The sequence below is a fragment of the Lathamus discolor genome, chromosome 2 (assembly GCF_037157495.1).
Source record: "Lathamus discolor isolate bLatDis1 chromosome 2, bLatDis1.hap1, whole genome shotgun sequence".
NCBI lineage: Eukaryota > Metazoa > Chordata > Aves > Psittaciformes > Psittacidae > Lathamus > Lathamus discolor.
In genome coordinates, this window is record NC_088885.1 from 122,724,125 (window position 1) to 122,743,439 (window position 19,315).

At 40.2% G+C, this 19,315-nt stretch overlaps 1 protein-coding gene across 1 annotated transcript in view; it reads right to left on the minus strand.

The window, feature by feature from the left end:
* ASPH (aspartate beta-hydroxylase) overlaps positions 1 to 19,315 on the minus strand; it is a 124,963-nt gene that overhangs the window by 29,979 nt on the left and 75,669 nt on the right. The window contains exons 18-21 of the mRNA XM_065668344.1: positions 6,413 to 6,498; positions 4,316 to 4,402; positions 2,031 to 2,181; positions 827 to 963 (exon numbers count right to left, since the gene is read on the minus strand). Of these exons, the coding sequence (XP_065524416.1) occupies positions 827 to 963; positions 2,031 to 2,181; positions 4,316 to 4,402; positions 6,413 to 6,498 (461 nt within the window). The remainder of the gene's footprint in view (positions 1 to 826; positions 964 to 2,030; positions 2,182 to 4,315; positions 4,403 to 6,412; positions 6,499 to 19,315) is intronic.

Sequence of the window (19,315 nt, forward strand, 5' to 3'; positions counted from 1 at the left end):
GCGGTACTAATCATGCCTACCCATCTTTGGTCTATATAACCAGTCAATTACAGTACCATGCCTGTACTAATGAGTGCTGCAGCAAGTGTGCCAACATCAAGAAGATCATCTCTGATCAGGTGTTGACAGCTTGTGCTCTACCAGTGACATCAAGCTCTACATCTGTCAAAGTTTCCAGATGTTAACAGGGTTTCCAGATAACAGGAGCAGGGTGGCCACTCCTGGCAGTGAAGTCTCCCCAGCCCAAAAAACATAGTGTAAGATGGGAATATAAATCCAATGAACTGTCCAAACTACAAGCATCAGGAAAGAAAAACAGAATTTAGGCTCCCTACAAAACTCGTGAAAAAACAAAGGTTAAATGCTGTGTGAGTTCTGAAATACTGCATCATGTAATTAGATGGAATGTTTCTGTAATGAAACACACTTACTTCTGCTTTCCACATCTAAGATGTTTTTTTAATACTATACATTACATCTGTGTTGTCAATATATTCCAAACCTATCTATCTATATGCTATCACGAGGTATAAGAAATCAAATATTTTATATGCAAATATTATTAAGCATACGAAAACCATATGCATTTCTCTATGAGGAAAAACATGTAGCATGACAGTATCAGGAAATCTGAATTAAAATTAGAAGACATTTTAAAATGGCACTAAATAAAAACCCAGAAAACCAACAAACCATATATCTATATTGACCTTTCAAAACCTGACATGCAAAAGGTCTAACAACTGAAAAAGTTAAAAGCAAGCAGTCTTTAGAATGAACATATGAATGCAAATAATATTATTCCTTGGCTAGAATAGAAACTCACCTCTTCATATACTTTCTTGGCATTGCTGTTATCTCCTATCAAGAGGTAACCAACACCAAGATCATTCTTGAATGAAGTATCACTGGGGAACAGCTGAACTAATTTCTGCAGAGTAAGCAGGGAACCCCTCATGCGACCTAATTTGATTGAACAAGACCCAATTACGATTACATATACAGGTAACAGTAGCAAGATGCTTAAACAACATCTAAGAAAACATAAATCAGAGCCAGGTGTTGCACTGTCGCTAACGATCAAGAAGCAGAACTTGAAAAAACCCCTTGTGCAGATAGGAGCAAGTTCAGCTGCTTGGTTGTCACCGCGGGTGTAGTCATATAAGGAGTATTTCAGGAAAGCAGTGCAAATGCGTATCAGGCAGTGTTATGGTAACCTCTAGTGGAGAACTGTTCACAGTGTAGCAGTAACAACATTATTGAAGCTTTGGCTGCTCTTTCATACACAGATTTCAGAGTGCTCAAAAAAATTAGGTAAACATATGGAAATAAATGTAATCTTAATTGATTACATAATTACAAGCATTTCTACTGTTACACAATAATTCTACTATATTTCCATTATGAAATTAGACTATGCTTTACACGTTTAAAATCAACTATGTTCCTCGACTTCCTAGATGAGGTCTTTCTGAGGAACACCAAGATCAAAACAAGTTGATAACAAAAACCCCACCGATCAGAACAGAACTCTTTTCTGCAAAGTTGACTGCGCCTCGTAGTTTGATCAGCACTTCTCGTACATCCCAGAATTGAGATCTAAACTCCCAGATGTTATCCCCTGAGTTGAATTTCATTCGTCTCCCTGTTCAATGAAAGTTTACTCTGGGTATGTTTACTCTGTGTAAGCCATTAATTTCCTCATGAGTTCTCTCAGCTTCAGTAGAAAAAGAAGATTATTTTCTTCTTCCTCTGTCAATACAAGTTTTTTGACCACCTCCCATCATAGCTTCTCATAGCACCCAGTGAACTGCTGTCCACAGGCACTATCACCACACAAGCAACTACAGACATTACTTCATTAGAAAACATTTAAAGAATCTTAAATTATTTTTCGTAAGCATTTAAGAGCCTAGGATCACAAATCCTACCAAAATTTCAGTGTAACTGGCACTTGTAAATCCTTGGTGATCTTCTGAAAGTCTTGCTGACACAGCTTCCAAAACATTCACACCACTCTTGAATCTTACCAAGAAACTGCTGCCTGTCTGCTTCTCTTTTCAAGCTGAGTTTTATCAGATCTGGAGGGACATTTGGCAGACTAACCACCTCATCATAGGTGTTGATAGCTTGTTGCAGCATCTCATTACTTCTCATTTTCTCAGCTAAGTCATCTTCAGACTAGAAAGAATCACAAAACCATTTATTAGAACATATAATAATCCATTAGGCTTAAAAAGTACTTTGTTTTCTTAAAAGGCAAACTATACAATTGTTAAGATTACGGGAATAATTTTAGAATTGCCTTTAATCTGTGCAGTTTTGGCATAACAATGAAAAACTTAACTGGTTGTCCTTTATGGTATGGTAGATCAGAATTACTGTTATTTCTTGTTTCCTATGGACTGTTTGAAAGCATAAGTAGGAGAAATTTTGCACCTAAAATATACATTAACATGGAATTTTGGTTTATGTTCATAGAATTCATAATTTTTGCGTTTGAAAATAGATGAAGTAATCTGTTTAATAATATAGAAGACATGCAAATTGGTGACTATGGATTATTCGTATGCTAAGCTTCACACTGGCAACAAGGCAAAGATCAAAACACACCAACAAATATTTCCTTCATATATTCTGACACTAATTTATTTACACCATTTCTTGGAAAACTAATTAGGAGTTGACTTTACTTTTGCATATGTTGACTGAATAGCTACCCTACAAGTCTTTCAGGACTTAGATTGGTTCAAGCTCAGGAGCAGACCAAAGGATATATGTGATCTCTACTGTGAAATTACAGATTTGGTGAAGCTAATGGAAGCTACAACTGTTTTCACCTGTGGTATGGCACTTTCGTAATTTGTTTCTGCAGCTGAAAAAAGTAAGACTGTACCTCAATTGCTAAATTTTTAAAGCTTTAGTTTGAATTGTTTATACAAATGCAGGCATTTTCATATGTTCAATGCATTTTTCCCAAATACTTTAAGTTGTCTGGTTTACATTCATTCTTATGTCAACTAGCAGAGCACAGTACAGATGCACCACAAGCACTGCGAGTGCCGAAGGTCTTATTGGTCTGTTTTAATTCACTCTTGTATCAGTCATACACTTTAATGAAACAGCTTCAACTGTGTTAGCTGCATCTGCTGTAATAAGTATCTGGAATTTTTTTGTACTTCTGTCCTTTACTTTTTATCCTTGAGCTACTTTGAAACTGAATATGTGAAAAAACAAACAGCATGGTCACTCAGCCAAACAGTTGATCAATTGATGTTCTTTATCCTTTTAACACTCTGCCCTGGGTTCAGCAGTAGCAGTAAATTTTCTCCTTCTTAGTAGCTGGTGCAGCGCTGTGTTTTGACTTTTGGCCTGGGAACAGAGCTGATAACACTGATGTTTTTAGTTACCGCTCAAATGTTTTACTCTGACCAAGGACTCTGTGAGCCTCATGCTCTGCCAGGGAGGAGGGGAAGCCGGGAGGAAGCAGAGACAGGACACCTGACCCAAGCTAGCCAAAGAGGTATTCCATACCACAGCACGTCATGCCCAGGATGTAAACTGAGAGTTACCCAGAAGGGCTGGGACTGCAGCGTTGGACGAGGTATCTGTCGGTGCTTGGCTGGGTGGGGCAAGTTATCGGTCGGCTGGTGGTGAGGTGTTGTATTCTCTTCCCTTGTTATTTCCTTTATCATTATTATCATTGGTGGTAGCAGTAGTGTTTTGTGTTACACCTTAGTTACTGGACTGCTCTTATCTCAGCCCGTGGGAGTTGCATTCTTTTTGATTCTCCTCTCCATCCCTCCAGGAGTAGAGGGAGGGAAAGAAGGGGGGGAGTGAGTGAGTTTGTTTAAACCATGCTCTGTGACTTTGTTTAAACCACGACACACTCACTGTATAAAAACTCCAAGGCTCCTTCTCCCACTAAGCAAAAAGCAGCATTCAGCCCACAGATGACACATTGATTTACCAGCTGCAGCAAACAGTATGTAACAGCTAAGTTCTGTCTGCTGTTCCTGCACTGGGACATTAGCTGGGATTTATCGCTTACCATTCATCTGACAGTTTTCATGAAATGTACTGGACATATCTTATTTTTGTGTTATTTACAATACTTTCCACTAAAGTCAGACAAAAGCTCCCAAAGTAATTGGAAGAGGATAGAGGCCTGCAATAGATACAATATGACAGATCATATAATTCTGTTTTTCGCTAGGAACATCCATAACATTATAAATGAAGTCTGACTGGGGTTTAGAACTCCACTGTTAAAAAAGGTTCATCTTTTTTAATATTATAGCCTTTTTTTTAGTACCTGTGCTTTCCCGTATCTTGCTCGAGGACTCTGTGGGTATTGATTCACTAAAGCCTCAAAGGCCCTTAGAGCTTCTTCAACTTTTCCCTGGAAAGTAAAGATATTTATCAGCACTTTTATCTAAGAGAAATGCTGAAGGTTGTACAGCATAACAACGCAGTTCCCCCAGTTAAATACAAAATAAAAACAAAGAGATGGACACAATCAACAGTTTTCATTCATATTTTTGTTGGGATTCATGCTTATTTAAGACAAATTTGTTATTATTATTTATGAAAAAATATTATCTATTTTCCATGGTTAAAATGAATGGCTTTGTTTTTATTTTACTCGCTTTCCTTTTGTTGGCTGGAAAGAGAGCTGAAATGACAATAACCTGTGTATATAAAAGTGTAAAAGTTCTATTGTTAAGAACAAATTCCAAACTGAATGTAACAGAGATTAAAACAGAAATTCTAGATGCATGTGGAAATTTCCTCTCTGCATACCTCACATGATGAACTGTATTGTAACTACAGTTCTTTTAGAGGAAATACTGTTTTGCAAAAGAGTGTTCCTCAGGACACCTCACATGTGCTCCGTGTCTCTTCCCTGACTCATCTAAACTCCAAATGTAACTATGATATATTCTCATGACTGATGCTGGCTAACAACTAAGGATGGCAGTTGAGAAGAACCAGCTGTGCTGTTTAAATGGGAGCTATGCACTGCTTGGCAAAATTTGGCATCATATCTTGCTGCCATTTCCAACACTTGTAGCTTTATAAGTATGATTAGACTATCATAAACAACTGTCTTGCTATCTTCAAATATTCCATATCTCTTATTTGCTACTAAATTTATACTGCTTCCTACAAGACAAGCATGATTGCCTGCAACTCACTAAGAGACACAGGAAGTTAAACAGTCAGCCAACTGACCCTACAGGCTCATCAGAAGTTTCTGTTATGCCTTTCTCTGATCAACCAATTTTTTAAGTCACAAGAAGCATGAAACTGCGTTTTATTTTTGTATTCTAACACATAAACAAGGCTCCCAGTGAAGAGCAGCAGCAGTGGCAGGCTGAGGTTAGTGCTCCCTATGTAGTAGCCCTTCAGCCTCATCACAGGCTACAGGGCTGCATAGACAGCAAAGTAAAGCTAAAAATGCATAGTGAGTCTTCTGAAAATCAAGACTATTCCTACACCTGCAGTAACCAGAATAGTTTTTATTGTACTGTACTGGAAATGTGTTTGAGCCATGTCAAACCCAGGGTACAGGCCTGCAGGTGTTCTCCATGTGATAGGACTGTATGTGAGGCATATCAGTTTTTACAAGATTTACATCCAAAAGACTTAAGGTCTCTCATTTCTAACAGTCACATAGCCTTGCTCCACTATTTAACCTCAAATCAGTAAAAGGGACATCTCTGCAAAGGTCTTGCTTTCTCAAACACTCAAATAATGAATAAAATTGGAAATTATCAGAGGAGATGACTGAAGAGTTTTTATTGTTGGGTTTTTTTGTTTGTTTTTCGAAGTCAAGCTTTTGAATTCATAACTACCAAAACTGACTGATGTTAATGCCTTGCTGCCCCTGGTGACAGGCAGGAAGATCTGCTTCATGCTCTAAGGAGCTGAGACACACAGGACACACACAGAATTGCAACAGAAACAGTGGCTACTACTAAGATACACACCTAATGCTTATGAAGCATATGAACACTGAGAGATTAACATACTTACATTACTTAAGTTCTCTGATAATAGTTGACTAGTCAAAAGGACAACAGTGATAGGACAAAATTAACCCTGTTCCATGTGATTAATTTAAGCATTTTTTTGATGAAAGGAACTCAACAGTTATGCTAAATACTTTCAAGGTTAAAGGTGCACAAACATGCATGAACAGACATGCATTTTTGACTTCAAAAAATTTAAACTAAATTATGCAGCAGAAATGAAATTTAAAGGACAAATATGCACTGAACGTTTAATTCTAAAAAGTTAATTTCACAGAAACTAACCTGAAAGTAATTCTCCCTTTTTCTAAGTTATTTTTCATTTTGTTATTTTTGTCCACTGTCTACAGTCCTGACTGAAGCATTTCAAAACTTACTTTTTTACGCAGTTTTTCTGCAGCATCTAGTTCAGCCTTAATGGTCTTATCAAACTTGTTCAAGAGCTTTGGCTTCTTCTTTTTAGCTGGAAGAGATTTAAAAACCACACACTTCATTACCTTTTTCATATTTCACATCAGTTGTTTAGAGTAATGCTTAATTACTGACTAGTACTGTGCTGGTAAAACACGTGATTTTCAAGTAAGGCAATTGAATATATATTACAATCAGAAATTCCTGTATGAAAAAGCAATCTTCAGTCATTCCAACCGAATAACTTTGCAGTTGAGTTTTTGATAAAGGATTTTTCATCTCATATATTCAAGGATTTTTTTTTTCCAATTAGTACAATTGAAATGGAAGAATAAAGAGAACAGGTATTTTTTTTCACATTTATATGGTACTATGAACAATATAATTACCAGGACATGTTATCAGTTTCTAAAGTTGTGTCTATATATGCCTACTTCCTCATCTAAAGCAATTAAAAGAATTTATAGAAATCATAGTTACTTAGGGTAGGAGGGACTCAAAAAGTCATGTAGACAAATTCCTGCTGAAAACATGTTCAATGCTGAAATGCCTGATCGAGACCTCTTAAAGCGATCAAGTTTCCACAGTTTAGTATGCTACCACACAGTAGCAGAGCAGCAGCAGTATGTAGCAAACCAGCCTTGAAGTAAATTGCGTTTGAAGCAAATTGAGGTAAATTGTGTCAAGTTAAACAGCCATTTACGTCATAGCAGTTCACTCTTAAACAATGTCTATTTGGTCACATTAAGTAGATGTTAAAAAAATGCAAATACACTACCGAAGGATATGACAGTATGCAAGTGCTTTTCTCCACATTTGCTATAGGTAAACTTGGTTCCATTAGAAAAAACAACCAACCGTTTCTGACATAAGTAAGGAAAATACATATTGGCTGATACAAGTTGACTACTAATTATGTATATCTCCAATTAGTAGCACATACTATTGCTTAAATTATGCATTACTGTTTTTTCCCCCTGTATGGAAAAGAAGTCATTAACAGCATGAAAAGAGGTAAAATTATTTTCTTTGTAGAAGTTTAAACAGGCAATGATTTAACTGATACATGTAAAGTTGAACCCAAACACCATACAGCTTCACATCGCAAGACTGCTGCAGTGCCGTAAGCAAGTATTCTGGATAACAAGGTGCTGTAACTAGCCATGTTTTATTCTGCTCCCCAAGTCCTTGGGTGCAAGCTTCAGGAATGACAAGAGCCACCCACATGCTACTGGAAGCTGTGCTCATGATTCATTAAATGGAACTTGCTCTCTGAGACTCTGATGCTACACAGAGCTTGAGGCAGACAAATCATTTCATCTACTTCAAACACCAGAGAAAAACTAATGCCTTAATGTCCTGCATTCAGCAGTAGCAGTCATTTTTCTCCTTCTTAGTAGCTGGTGCTGTGCTGTTTTTGACTTTTGGCCTGGGAACAATGCTGATAACACTGATGTTTTCAGTTGTTGCTAAGTAATGATTACTCCGACCAAGAACTTTCTGGGAGGAAGCAGAGACAGGACACCTGACCCAAACTAGCCAAAAAGGTATTCCACACCACAGCACATCACGGCCGCTATATAAACTGGGGGCAGTTACCTGGAAAACCCAGATCACTGCTTGGGCCGGGCTGGGTATGGGTCAGCAGGTGGTGAGAGGTTGTACTCTCTTCCTTTGTTATTTCCCTTATCATTATTATTATTGGTGTTAGCAGCAGTGGTTTGTGTTATACCTTAGTTACTGGGCTGTTCTTATCTCAGCCCGTGGGAATTATACTGTTTCCATTCCTCCCCATCCCTCCCAACACCACTCTTATTCAGAGACCAGGACAGAAGAGCAGAAATGTTACTTTCACAGGTGGGAAAAATAGGAATGGGAGTGCAGTTACCAGCCCAAGCATTAGATGCCATGTGTCTAATGGACTAGGCAAAAACCACATCTCTGGAAACATAAAGAAAGAATATGATCCAGAGAAATGGAACAAAGCGAATCTATCATTAAGCAACAAACCGCAACAGATAACAAGTGTGCTGGAAGACTGGGATGACGATCCACCTATGTTAGTGCCAATGACACCACTGCTAGAAAGCAAACAACCTTCGGACCAAGAAGATCATTCTCGTGAGCAAGCAGCTTTGTGGTTACTGGCTGGGATTAAACAGCTCTTTGTAACGCCCAGCGTAGGGCTTGAAGGGTTGAGATAACAACAGATCTGACCGGAGTGTGTCTAATCTTATTTGTGATAAGCATTCATTGTTTCGGATTAATAGTCACTTGTCACAATGCTGATTTATTGGCTCTCAAAGTTGTTGCTCTTGATCTTAAGAGTTTCAGCACGTCATACCTTACTTAAAGCCGGTATTTGCTGTTTCAGTGTTTATCAGCTGGGGGGCCTGGGCTAAGGTTCTTGTTTCGCTGTACTTCATGCAATGATTTGTACTACAATAGAATCATTGATCATGAAACTGGCCTGGTATGCATCCTCTGCGTGGTCATTACCTCTATACTACGGGAGGCATGTAACGGGAATTTTTAACAAGTACGTATCTTTCTGTTTCCTTCCCTCAGGGGACCAACCCTTGAAGGAGACATTCCCTCACACCCTCTGCTCCCTCACCAGGCTATTTACAGTAGTAGTAGATTTTGGAAAAGTTAACAGATCTTAAATATCCTTTCAATGCCCTTGAAAGCATCCTGCTCCTTTTGCTGGGAACCAGCTTATTGCTGCATATGCTATGCTTTACCCACGGCCATCCCACCCTGAGAACACCCTACTACATCTGATCTTGAAAGTTAATTAGTGTCCGGCTTGGGTCTTGTCTAGGGTTAAACAACAATATAGGAAGATCACCAAGAGATTTTCCCTGAGGCTAGACAATCATGAGTGGCAGGGTGTGTGGGATAGTATGGGCACGTACGTAGTCCAGTGGGCCTCTCCAGTGCTTTGGAGGCGTCAGAGATGGAAGGCAGCTGTATGGAGTCCCCTATGACAAGCTGCAGAAACTGCTGAAGGAGAGGGTGAATCAGGTCAGTTTGCCAAGGTGAAAGCCATCCAGCTGGCTCTGGACATTGCTGAACGAGAAAAGTGGTCAGCACTTTATCTCTATACTCATGGATGGTGGCAAATGCCCTGTGCGGGTGGTTGCAGCAATGGAAGCAGAACAACTGGCAACGCAGAGGTAAACCCATCTGGGCTGCTGCACTGTGGCAAGATATCGCTGCCCGGGTGCAGAACCTGGTGGTGAAGGTACGCCATGTAGATGCACATGTACCCAAGAGTAGGGCCACTGAGGAACATCAGAACAACCACCAAGTGGATAAAGCTGCTAAGATGGAATTGGCTCATGTGGACTTAGATTGACAACTTAAGGGTGAATTATTTTTGGCCCGGTGGGCCCATGACACTTAAGGCCATCAGGGCAGAGATGCAACATACAGATGGCCTCATGATGGAGGGGTGAACTTAACAAAGGGCGCTATTGCCCAGGTTATTCATGAGTGTGAAACATGTGCTGCAATTAAGCAAGCCAAACGGTTAAAGCCTCTTTGGTATGGAGGACGATGGCTGAAGTACAAATATGTGGAGGCCTGGCAGATTGACTATATCACACTCCCACTAACCCGCCAAGGCAAGCACCATGTGCTTACCTTGGTCGAAGCGACCATCGGATGGTTGGACACATACGCTGTGCCTCACGCCACTGCCCGGAACACTATCCTGGGCCTTGAGAAACAGATTTTATGGCAACACGGCACCCCAGAGAGAACTGAGTCAGACAATGGGACTCGTTTCCAGAACAGCTTTATAGAGACTTGGGCCAAAGAGCATGGCACTGAGTGGGTATATCACATCCCCTACCATGCACCAGCCTCCGGGAAAAGCGAGCGGTACAATGGGCTGTTAAAAACCACACTGAGAGCAATGGGTGGGGGAACTTTCAAACATTGGGATACACACTTACTAAAGGCCACCTGGTTGGTCAGCACCAGAGGATCTGCCAACAGAGCTGGCCCGGCCCAGTCAGAACTTTTATATACTGTAGAAGGGGGCAAAGTTCCTGTGGTCACATAAAGAATTTGCTGGGAAAAACAGTCTGGGTTATTTCTGCTTCAAGTAAAGGCAAACCCGCTCATGGGATTGCTTTTGCTCAGGGAGCTGGACATACTTGGTAGGTAACGCGGGAAGATGGGGAAGTCCGATGTATACCTCAAGGGGATTTGATTTTAGGGGAAAACAGCCAATGAACTCAATTGTATGCTGTTGCCTGCTATGTAGCACTTTTATAGCCCACCAACTAGATGTCTTCAGGTCACCAACGACTGGCCCTGACTTCCCTCCAACCATCATCCCAACAAAGAATGAACTCTGACAAAACCAAATGAGCTCAGCAGTGACCAGACGAGTTCCACGGTGTCAGCAGGCAACAAATACGACACTGCATACCATCTCTCCTGCTCTGAAAGACTGTTACAAGAGATGGAGCCCAACATCATGGACAAGATGCACTCAACAGCTTTATAGGGACTGGTCCATGCACTAAGGAATGATCTCTCTCTCTTTGTGTGTGTGTATATATATATATATATATATGAGACGAGAGTGATGGTATACTGAAAAATGTGAGATGTGAGCATGACGTGAACAGTATGGAATAAGGTGGTTCAGCAGTAGCAGTCACTTTTGTCCCTCTTAGTAGCTGGTGCAGTGCTGTGTTTTTGACTTTTAGCCTGGGAACAACGCTGATAACACCGATGGTTTTAGTTGCTGCTCAGTAATGTTTACTCTGACAAAGGACTTTTCTGAGTCTCATGCTCTGCCAGGGAGGAGGGGAAGCCAGGAGGAAGCAGAGACAGGACACCTGACACAAACTAGCCAAAGAGGTATTCCATACCACAGCACGTCACACCCAGTATATAAACTGGGGTCAGTTATTCAGAAGGGCTAGATCACTGCTCGGATCAGGCTGGGTATCGGTTGGTGGGTTGTATTCTCTTCCTTTGTTAGTTCCCTTATTATCATTATTGGTGGTAGCAGCAGTGGTTTGTGTTATACCTTAGTTACTGGACTGCTCTTATCTCAACCCATAGGAGTTACATTCTTTCCATTCTCCTCCCATCCCTCCAGGAGCAGGAGGAGGAAGAACAGGGGGAATGAGCGAGTGGCTGCATGGTTCTGAGTTACTGGCTGGGCTTAAGCCATGACACTTAGTTACTGCTAAATCAATGCTAACCCCACCCAAGACTAGAGGATCTCGTGGATCTCATGAGTCTGAGATGCTTCTGTACCAGATGAAAAAAACACAAACAAAACCCGAAACAAAACCAACCCTCAACTTGGGTACCTGTGGTTCTTTCTGTGTAAGACTTTACTGTCATTATCAACACTGAATTCAGACAGCTCTGCATGAAGAGAGGTTTTTACATTACCTGTATAAACTACTCTGCATCATTGGTATGCACAGTTATATAGATGCTATTGCTTTTCAGGGGGAGGGGGTAAATAGAATTTAAGCAGAATTGAAGTTCTCCTACTAAATTCCATTTATTTATTCACAAAGGTTGTATTAACCTTTAAATGCAAAAATGTATTAAGATCTATAAAGGAAAGGTACTAAAGAAGCAGTGCATAAAGATTATTATATCACTGTTGATCCTTCTTATAGCAGAAGTTACTGTAATTTTCCAAGGCATTAGCTACCAAGAAGTTTAGAAGGAAAAAAACTCCTGGTATACAGTGCTTTACTCCTTTTTCAAGGTAAACTACCAAATAGCACACTTTAATATACTGGTTTTGCTTCCCTAAATATTTCGGGATTTTAGTTATCATGAAGCTGAACTGACCAAAAAGATGCGTTCTTTGATCCTTTTTTTTTTTTCTTTTTTTTTCCCAATATAATAATATAGATGGCTTTAATGTCCCTTATTCATTCTCCACAGATAATGCAGTAGAAATGCTTTGCAATCTGTGGTTGATTCCAGTCTTGCTGCGTCTTACTTTAATATTATTGATTTAATAGGAAATTGATGTCTTTACTGCATTTTCATGCAGTTGATGAGAATCACAGAGTGGTTGAGGCTGGAAAGGACCACTGGGGATCACCTAGTCCAACCTCCCTGTTTCACGCAGGGGCACCTAGAGCACATTACTCAGGATTGTGTCAAAACAGCTCTTGAGTATCTCCAGAGGAGAAGACATGACAACCTATTCTGGACAATCTATTCCAGTGCTCAGTCATCCTCATAGTAAAGAATTTCTTCCTCATGTTCAGGTGGAACTTCCCGTGTTTTACCTGTTGTCTCTAGTCCTATCACCAGAAGAGGCTGGCCCTGTCATCTTGACACCCTCCCTTCAGATAATCAAATACATTGACCAGATACCCCCCAAGCCTACTCTTCTCCAGGCTGAACAGGCCCAGCTCCCGCTGCCTTTCTTCATTGGAGAGATGTTCCAAAATCTTTACGGTTCTAGTAGCCCTTCACTGGACTTGCGCCAGGAGCAACGTTGTACTGGGTAGCCCAGAACTGGACACAGCATTCCAGATGAGGCCTCACCAGGGCTGAGTAGAGAGGGAGGATCACCTCCCTTGACCTGCTGGTAATCTCTTCCTAAAGCAGCCCATTGGCCTTCTTGGCCACAAGGGTGCATTCCTGGCCCATAGACTACTTGTTGTCTACCATGACCCCCCAGGTCTCTCTCTGCAGAGCTACTTTCCAGCAGGTCAGCTCCCAGCCTGTACTGGTAAATGGGATTTGTCTTCCCCAGGTGCAGGACCCTGCACATGCCTTTGTTGAATTTCAAAAGGTTCCTCTCTGCCCAGCCTGTCTAGGTCCTTCTGAACAACAGCACAGCACTCTGGGGTATCAGCCACTCCTTCCAGTTTCATATTGTCAGCAAGCTTTTTGAGGAAGCATTCTAACCCTTCATCCAAGCCACTGACAATGACTATGGAGTACTCCACTGGCTCTGTTCCAAGTGTTCATACCCCTTGAATCCAATAAAACCCATAGAAACATCTCTCATCATGGCAGCCAGTATCCCTCCACCCCAGACCTTGAGTCCACAGTGACTGACAGGTATGGGTGGAAGTTTCTAACATAACGTCATTGGGCCTGAAAAATAAAATCTGTAACATGCAAAAGGTTTGTGTGGTTTTGTGATTTTTTTTATTATTTTATTTTTTCTTTTGCTAAAAATATGCCAGCTGTTTTCCAAGAAACCATTGCTACTTCTAAGGTCCGGCTTGCTCAGCGGTAGGCGTGCATAAACACAGAGGCATCAGCCCAGAGAGCCAATAAAAAGCAAGTGTCCCTGAGGACTTTTAGGTTGGTTGAGCTCACAGCTGCTGACACTGTGAAAGTGTCATTTCTTGTTAGCAGGAAAACTAAGGCATGTCAGTTCCTGTGGATACATGATCTGGGGAGCTTCCAGCTGGACATCAGCACAAAACACTTGGTTTGTTCCTGTTCTCCAAGTAGGAGGCCGTGCATAAAAGAAATTATGTAAGTCACAATTAAAATGTCAATTCTCAGTTTCTATGGCATGAATGAAAATCTTTAGCTAAGAAACTGTGTATTCAGTAATATAGGAAAGCTATCTGTCAGCTAACTTTCACTATTCAGAGAAAGACAGAGTCATTTGGTCCTTCTCAAACTCAGTAATCACAGCACCAGGGAGGTTCCCCTGAGGAAAAAGAAAGATGTTTTTTCCACCCACCAAGAAACTCTTACTGCCTATGGGACACTGTTTCCACAATTCCTTTGACATTAAAAGGAAATGAGACAGAAACAGCTCAGAAGAAAAAGAGAATGAAAACCTTACAAATCTGTGGCACAAAGCTATGACATCTTTCCCCTCATATCTAATTTCAGTGATGTGTTGGAAGAACTTTTTTGCAACCCCCCATTACAAAAAAAAAGTATTCTTTTCCCATTTTCAGTGCAATTATATATTAGCTCTAGAGCAGCAGGAGATCAATATGAAAAGCTGGAAAGGAGCTGTTAACATAAATATTATTCAGCTGCTAGGCACCAATATAACACAGCAAACATTATATAATGAGCAATCATCTTCATCTTCCATTCTACTCCTATGTTAAAGGATTCACTAGGGAGCTTTCAGTGTAACCATCAAGCATTCCTCTATATTAACCAGATAGCCTACTATCTCTCTGCAGGGAAATTTTAATAAATTATCCATTGCGTCCTTCCAGTGTAATAATCTTTTAGCAGATGTGACCCAATATATTACAGTCAATGTTACCAGAAGTTATGTTTTCAGAAGAAAAAAACATGCAGTTTTTCTTTAACGACTTACAGATTTCACCATGCACCTGAAGCAATGCATGATCACACAACTGCTAGGATGATTTGTAGTCCAAATCTGGCTGAGCATTAAAATGGTAATAATTCTTTTATATATCATACTATGGTCTTGCAAGAGTAATACTGAGAATCTTCAATAACAGCTTTGTATGTAAGAATAGGCTTTCTAGCTGAAGACTACCTCAGAGAAAACAGTTTCCACTGTCACAGCAGCAAACTACAAGTATTATAAGAAACTCCACACTATTTTTTTCTGTTGGAGAATAAACAACGGTCAGTGACGACAAGCAATCCTATACTTTCCTTCTATATTAAGACATAGAAGGAAAAAAACCCCAAAACAACAAAGCAAACCCAAGAAGAAAAATATTTGTGAAGTGGTTATGTATTAAACATGCAATAAAGTTAACAGCCTGCCACATCATCCAATCAAAGATGATGAAATAGCTGTTTTATATACCTATTTTGGAGCATGAGAACTAAAATACAACACATTATTTTATGTTTTTATGTTGAAAGGCACCTTGTCATCACCAAAGGCAGTGATGGCCTTTTCCACAAAGGACATTTTTGAAAAAATAATGAATGCACTGTTAGCTGCCCTTCAGACTCCAAGTCTGAAATCACATGAGAAAGTAACCAAATGATTAAAGGTGGTTAAAACACTTACTTTTGAAGAATGCTTTAAAAACATTTTGTTAGGAGTGGGGGACAACATTTACATCTGAGTAAGCAACAACAAAGAGGGAAAGCGTAACAGTAAAGAGTTTGCTATTGGAAGAGAGGCACTCTGAAAAAAGTAGCTACAGAGATTAGAAGAGTAAATTAATTTCTGCACCACCATACTCAGGACAAGCAATAAAAGGCTTAAAATTGCTAGAGCAGAAAATTTGGATTGAGCATCAGGAACTAGTATCTCTGAGAAAGCACAGCAGAACAGATTGCTGAGGGTAGTTATGGAATTCTAATTCCCATAAATTTGTAAGAACAAGCTGTATAAGCATCTGCCAGGAACAAAGTATTCAGCTGATAAGGTCTTTGGTCAACAGAACAGACAAAGTAAGCCTTAGGGTCCCACCCAATCTTATTTTCTACCATTTCTGTAATATACCACTATACATCAATGTGCTTTAGTGCTAAGGCTATAATTATGTAGGGAACTTCCACTCTCATTTGTTAATTAAAGAAATTCTCCCAGAAGCTCACTGTGCCAGTCATCACTGCGACAGAGTCCTCCCAGCCTTACGCCAGGAACAGAGTATCAAAGTTCAAAACCAAATGGATCACAATTGCAGATTATCTGATTTGTCTAACAATCACGTGTTTATGTTCTACAGCTTCTACTCATCCACTAAGCTTCTGTTGCTCATCTCCTTTCTCCTTTCTTCTCCAGTCATCTTCTTGTTCAGCCTCTGCCTTCTCAACCTTGACGCCCTACCACATTTTTTCTCTTTCATTTCTACACTTGCTCTCAGTTTGCTCCTCAGTCCAGCTCTTCCTATTACCTCCAACTTGTTCTAAGAGAACTGTCTTCTTCCACATGTGTTGCTTATGCCCTTCTTCAAGGGCCTTTTCCCCTCAACTCTTTTGTCCCAATCCCTGTTACTCCCCGCCTATTACGCTGCTACTCAATCTCTGCTGTGTACTTCAGAAAACTATTAGGGCTACAAGCAGTCATGAGGGTGACTCAAGGAAAGATGAATGCAAGTGACAAAGCCTCTCTGCTGTCCCATAATTATATGTGCCCCATATCAAATGGTGCTGACAAGCATTAAGTATCCCTTTTCGAGAAACACTTCACCTATTTCTACATATGATGCAGGACTGTGTTCATCACCTGCAAATTATCATAGCCTGAGCAAGAAGCAGCACAACTACTCAGCTCTGCTGCAGTACCTGATGGCACAGCTCTTTGCCCTCTAGCTAAATGGTCATTCATTTAGTCATCACTTGAGAATGTCGCCAGTGCTGTGACAGCTTAAAATTAAGGCAGCTAAGTCTAGGTTTCTCTACGTAGACACCTATACATTGCTGCAACTTAGAAATCTAGTCATTACAGCCCACGGAGTCTAGAAAGTGAGTTCAGCATGAAGTACACACCTACTAGGTGATTAGCTGAATGTTCCACTGACTGTAGGGATGGCCACTGTATATAACACAGTTTGGACACCACACCAGCACATGCATCCACATGATCTGGTCTTGACCTGGAACTGAGACCCATCCGGGTTGTTCTCCTCATTCACTGACGTTACTGTTAGATAGTAACTCTTACTCCACTTACTCCACTCTTACTGTTTGGAAGCCAATAGTGACTGAGGAAACAGTTCATTCATTCATTCATTTAGTAGGTCAAGAGAGGTTAGTAGGTCAAGAGAGGTTCTCCTCCCCCTCTACTCAGCCTTGGTGAGGCCGCATCTGGAATATTGCGTCCAGTTCTGGGCCCCTCTGTTCAAGAAGGACAGGGAATTGCTTGAAGGAGTCCAGCACAGAGCCACAAAGATGATTAAGGGAGTGGAACATCTCCCTTATGAGGAGAGGCTGAGGGAGCTGGGTCTCTTTAGCTTGCAAAAGAGGAGACTGAGGGGTGACCTCATCAATGTTTACAAATATGTAAAGGGTAGGTGTCAGGATGATGGAGCTAGGCTTTTTTCAGTGATATCCAGTGATAGGACAAGGGGCAATGGGTGTAAACTGGAACATAGGAAGTTCCACGTTAACATCAGGAAGAACTTCTTTACTGTAAGAGTGACAGAGCACTGGAACAGGTTGCCCAGGGGGGTTGTGGAGTCTCCTACACTGGAGATATTCAAGGCCCGCCTGGACAAGTTCCTGTGTGATGTACTGTAGGTTACCCTGCTCTTGCAGGGGGGTTGGACTAGATGATCTTTTTAGGTCCCTTCCAACCCTTGGGATTCTGTGATTCTGTGATTCCTTTCAGGACCTGATTTTGCAGAAAGTTCAGAGCTGCAAGGAATGGCATCAGAGGAAATCTTGCTCAGGTCTGAAAATCTAGATCAGAATATGCCATCCGCTTTGAGACATGTGGAGATACAGCAGCAAACAGGGACTGGCAGGGGATCCATAATGAAACAGAGGCCAAACACAAATGTGTCTCCACTGATTATTAGCCGGCATGTGCATGTGTGAGCTAATATTTTATAGCTGTTAATACTACATGTTCTTGCAAAGGAAAAAACATACACTAAGTTCACAAGAAACGCTTTTTCTTCTACTTTTTTCTTTTTTAATCTTTTTTTCATTTAAACACTGGGGGAAAAAGAAGATATCAAATCAACCAGTGCAAAGTACATCTTGTGAAGCTACTGAATCTCTTCCTTGAAACCCTCCAAAAAATCAATTTTTAGAAAGGCATTTTCAAGATGAGCTTTCCCAGGGCAAAATGTAATTTCTGAAAAGCTACAAGTGATTAAACCAATGCCTTGTGAAAGCACTCTGAATTACTGGCTCTATTATTAACTTTTGCTCTAAAACCAAAAGGCTAGTAACATTAACAATCAAGTTCTGTAAATCTTCATCTGAAGCAGATCTATATTTTCTTTTAAGTAACTGTCCAGACAAACAGCATCAGGCAAATAATTTGCAACTTTTATGCTGATTTTATTCACATAATTATAAAGCAAACATGATTTTGGGATGGTTTACAACTTATAATACAAAAAGATACTTAAGGAAATAACAATTGAGAAATTAAACTTTTCTAAGATTTCTAGACAAATGTGTTCAAATGATCAAATGTCTGTATGTTCCTGTAGAACTGAGCAGAACACAAGGCTTGAAGTCAGTGTAAAATGCCAGGTAAACCAATTATGTTAATGTGATAAGTGCATTCAAACCAATTACATGAAGTACCGGGGGCAAAAACATAATGAAAGCAACAGTGACTAGTACACGGTACATGGCAAAAAATGAATTACATCTGATCATAACTCCAAAACAATACAGAACAAACTGGTAGAAATATTGTAACAAACTTGTAGAAATATTATATCAGAAATAACTAGTAAGAATACTTCTGTAATGGAGTAAATGAACCATCTCTAGCCTCTACTGAAAGGGAGGCTAGGGAAAACTTCATTCTAAAAGAGGAAACACCTCTGACCTGACTGATCAGACATCAGCCTGATATCTCAAAAGAGTTAATAATTTCATTAACAAGCACACAACAAAAATATTGAATACTATCATAATTATCTTTCATGATCAATACACTTTCTTTATGTCCTAAAGTTACACCATGCACTTGGCATTTTAACAGCAAGTTATTTTTAAGTGGGTCTCAGATATTGTCTACACTGTAAAGACTTCAATTAGTTGTTTTCTGAAAAGGTCATTTAAAGGATGGGATACCTTGAACATGACACACAGCATGAACTGATTTTTCCTTACTGACATCCTCTGAACCTCTGATTAAAGGACACATGCACATTTTTGCTCCTGAGCAAAGTAAGTGGGAGGCAGTATCACACTGCTACTAAAAATCTCAGAACAATTAGTGCTTATCTCTAAAAAACAGTAAGAACTTC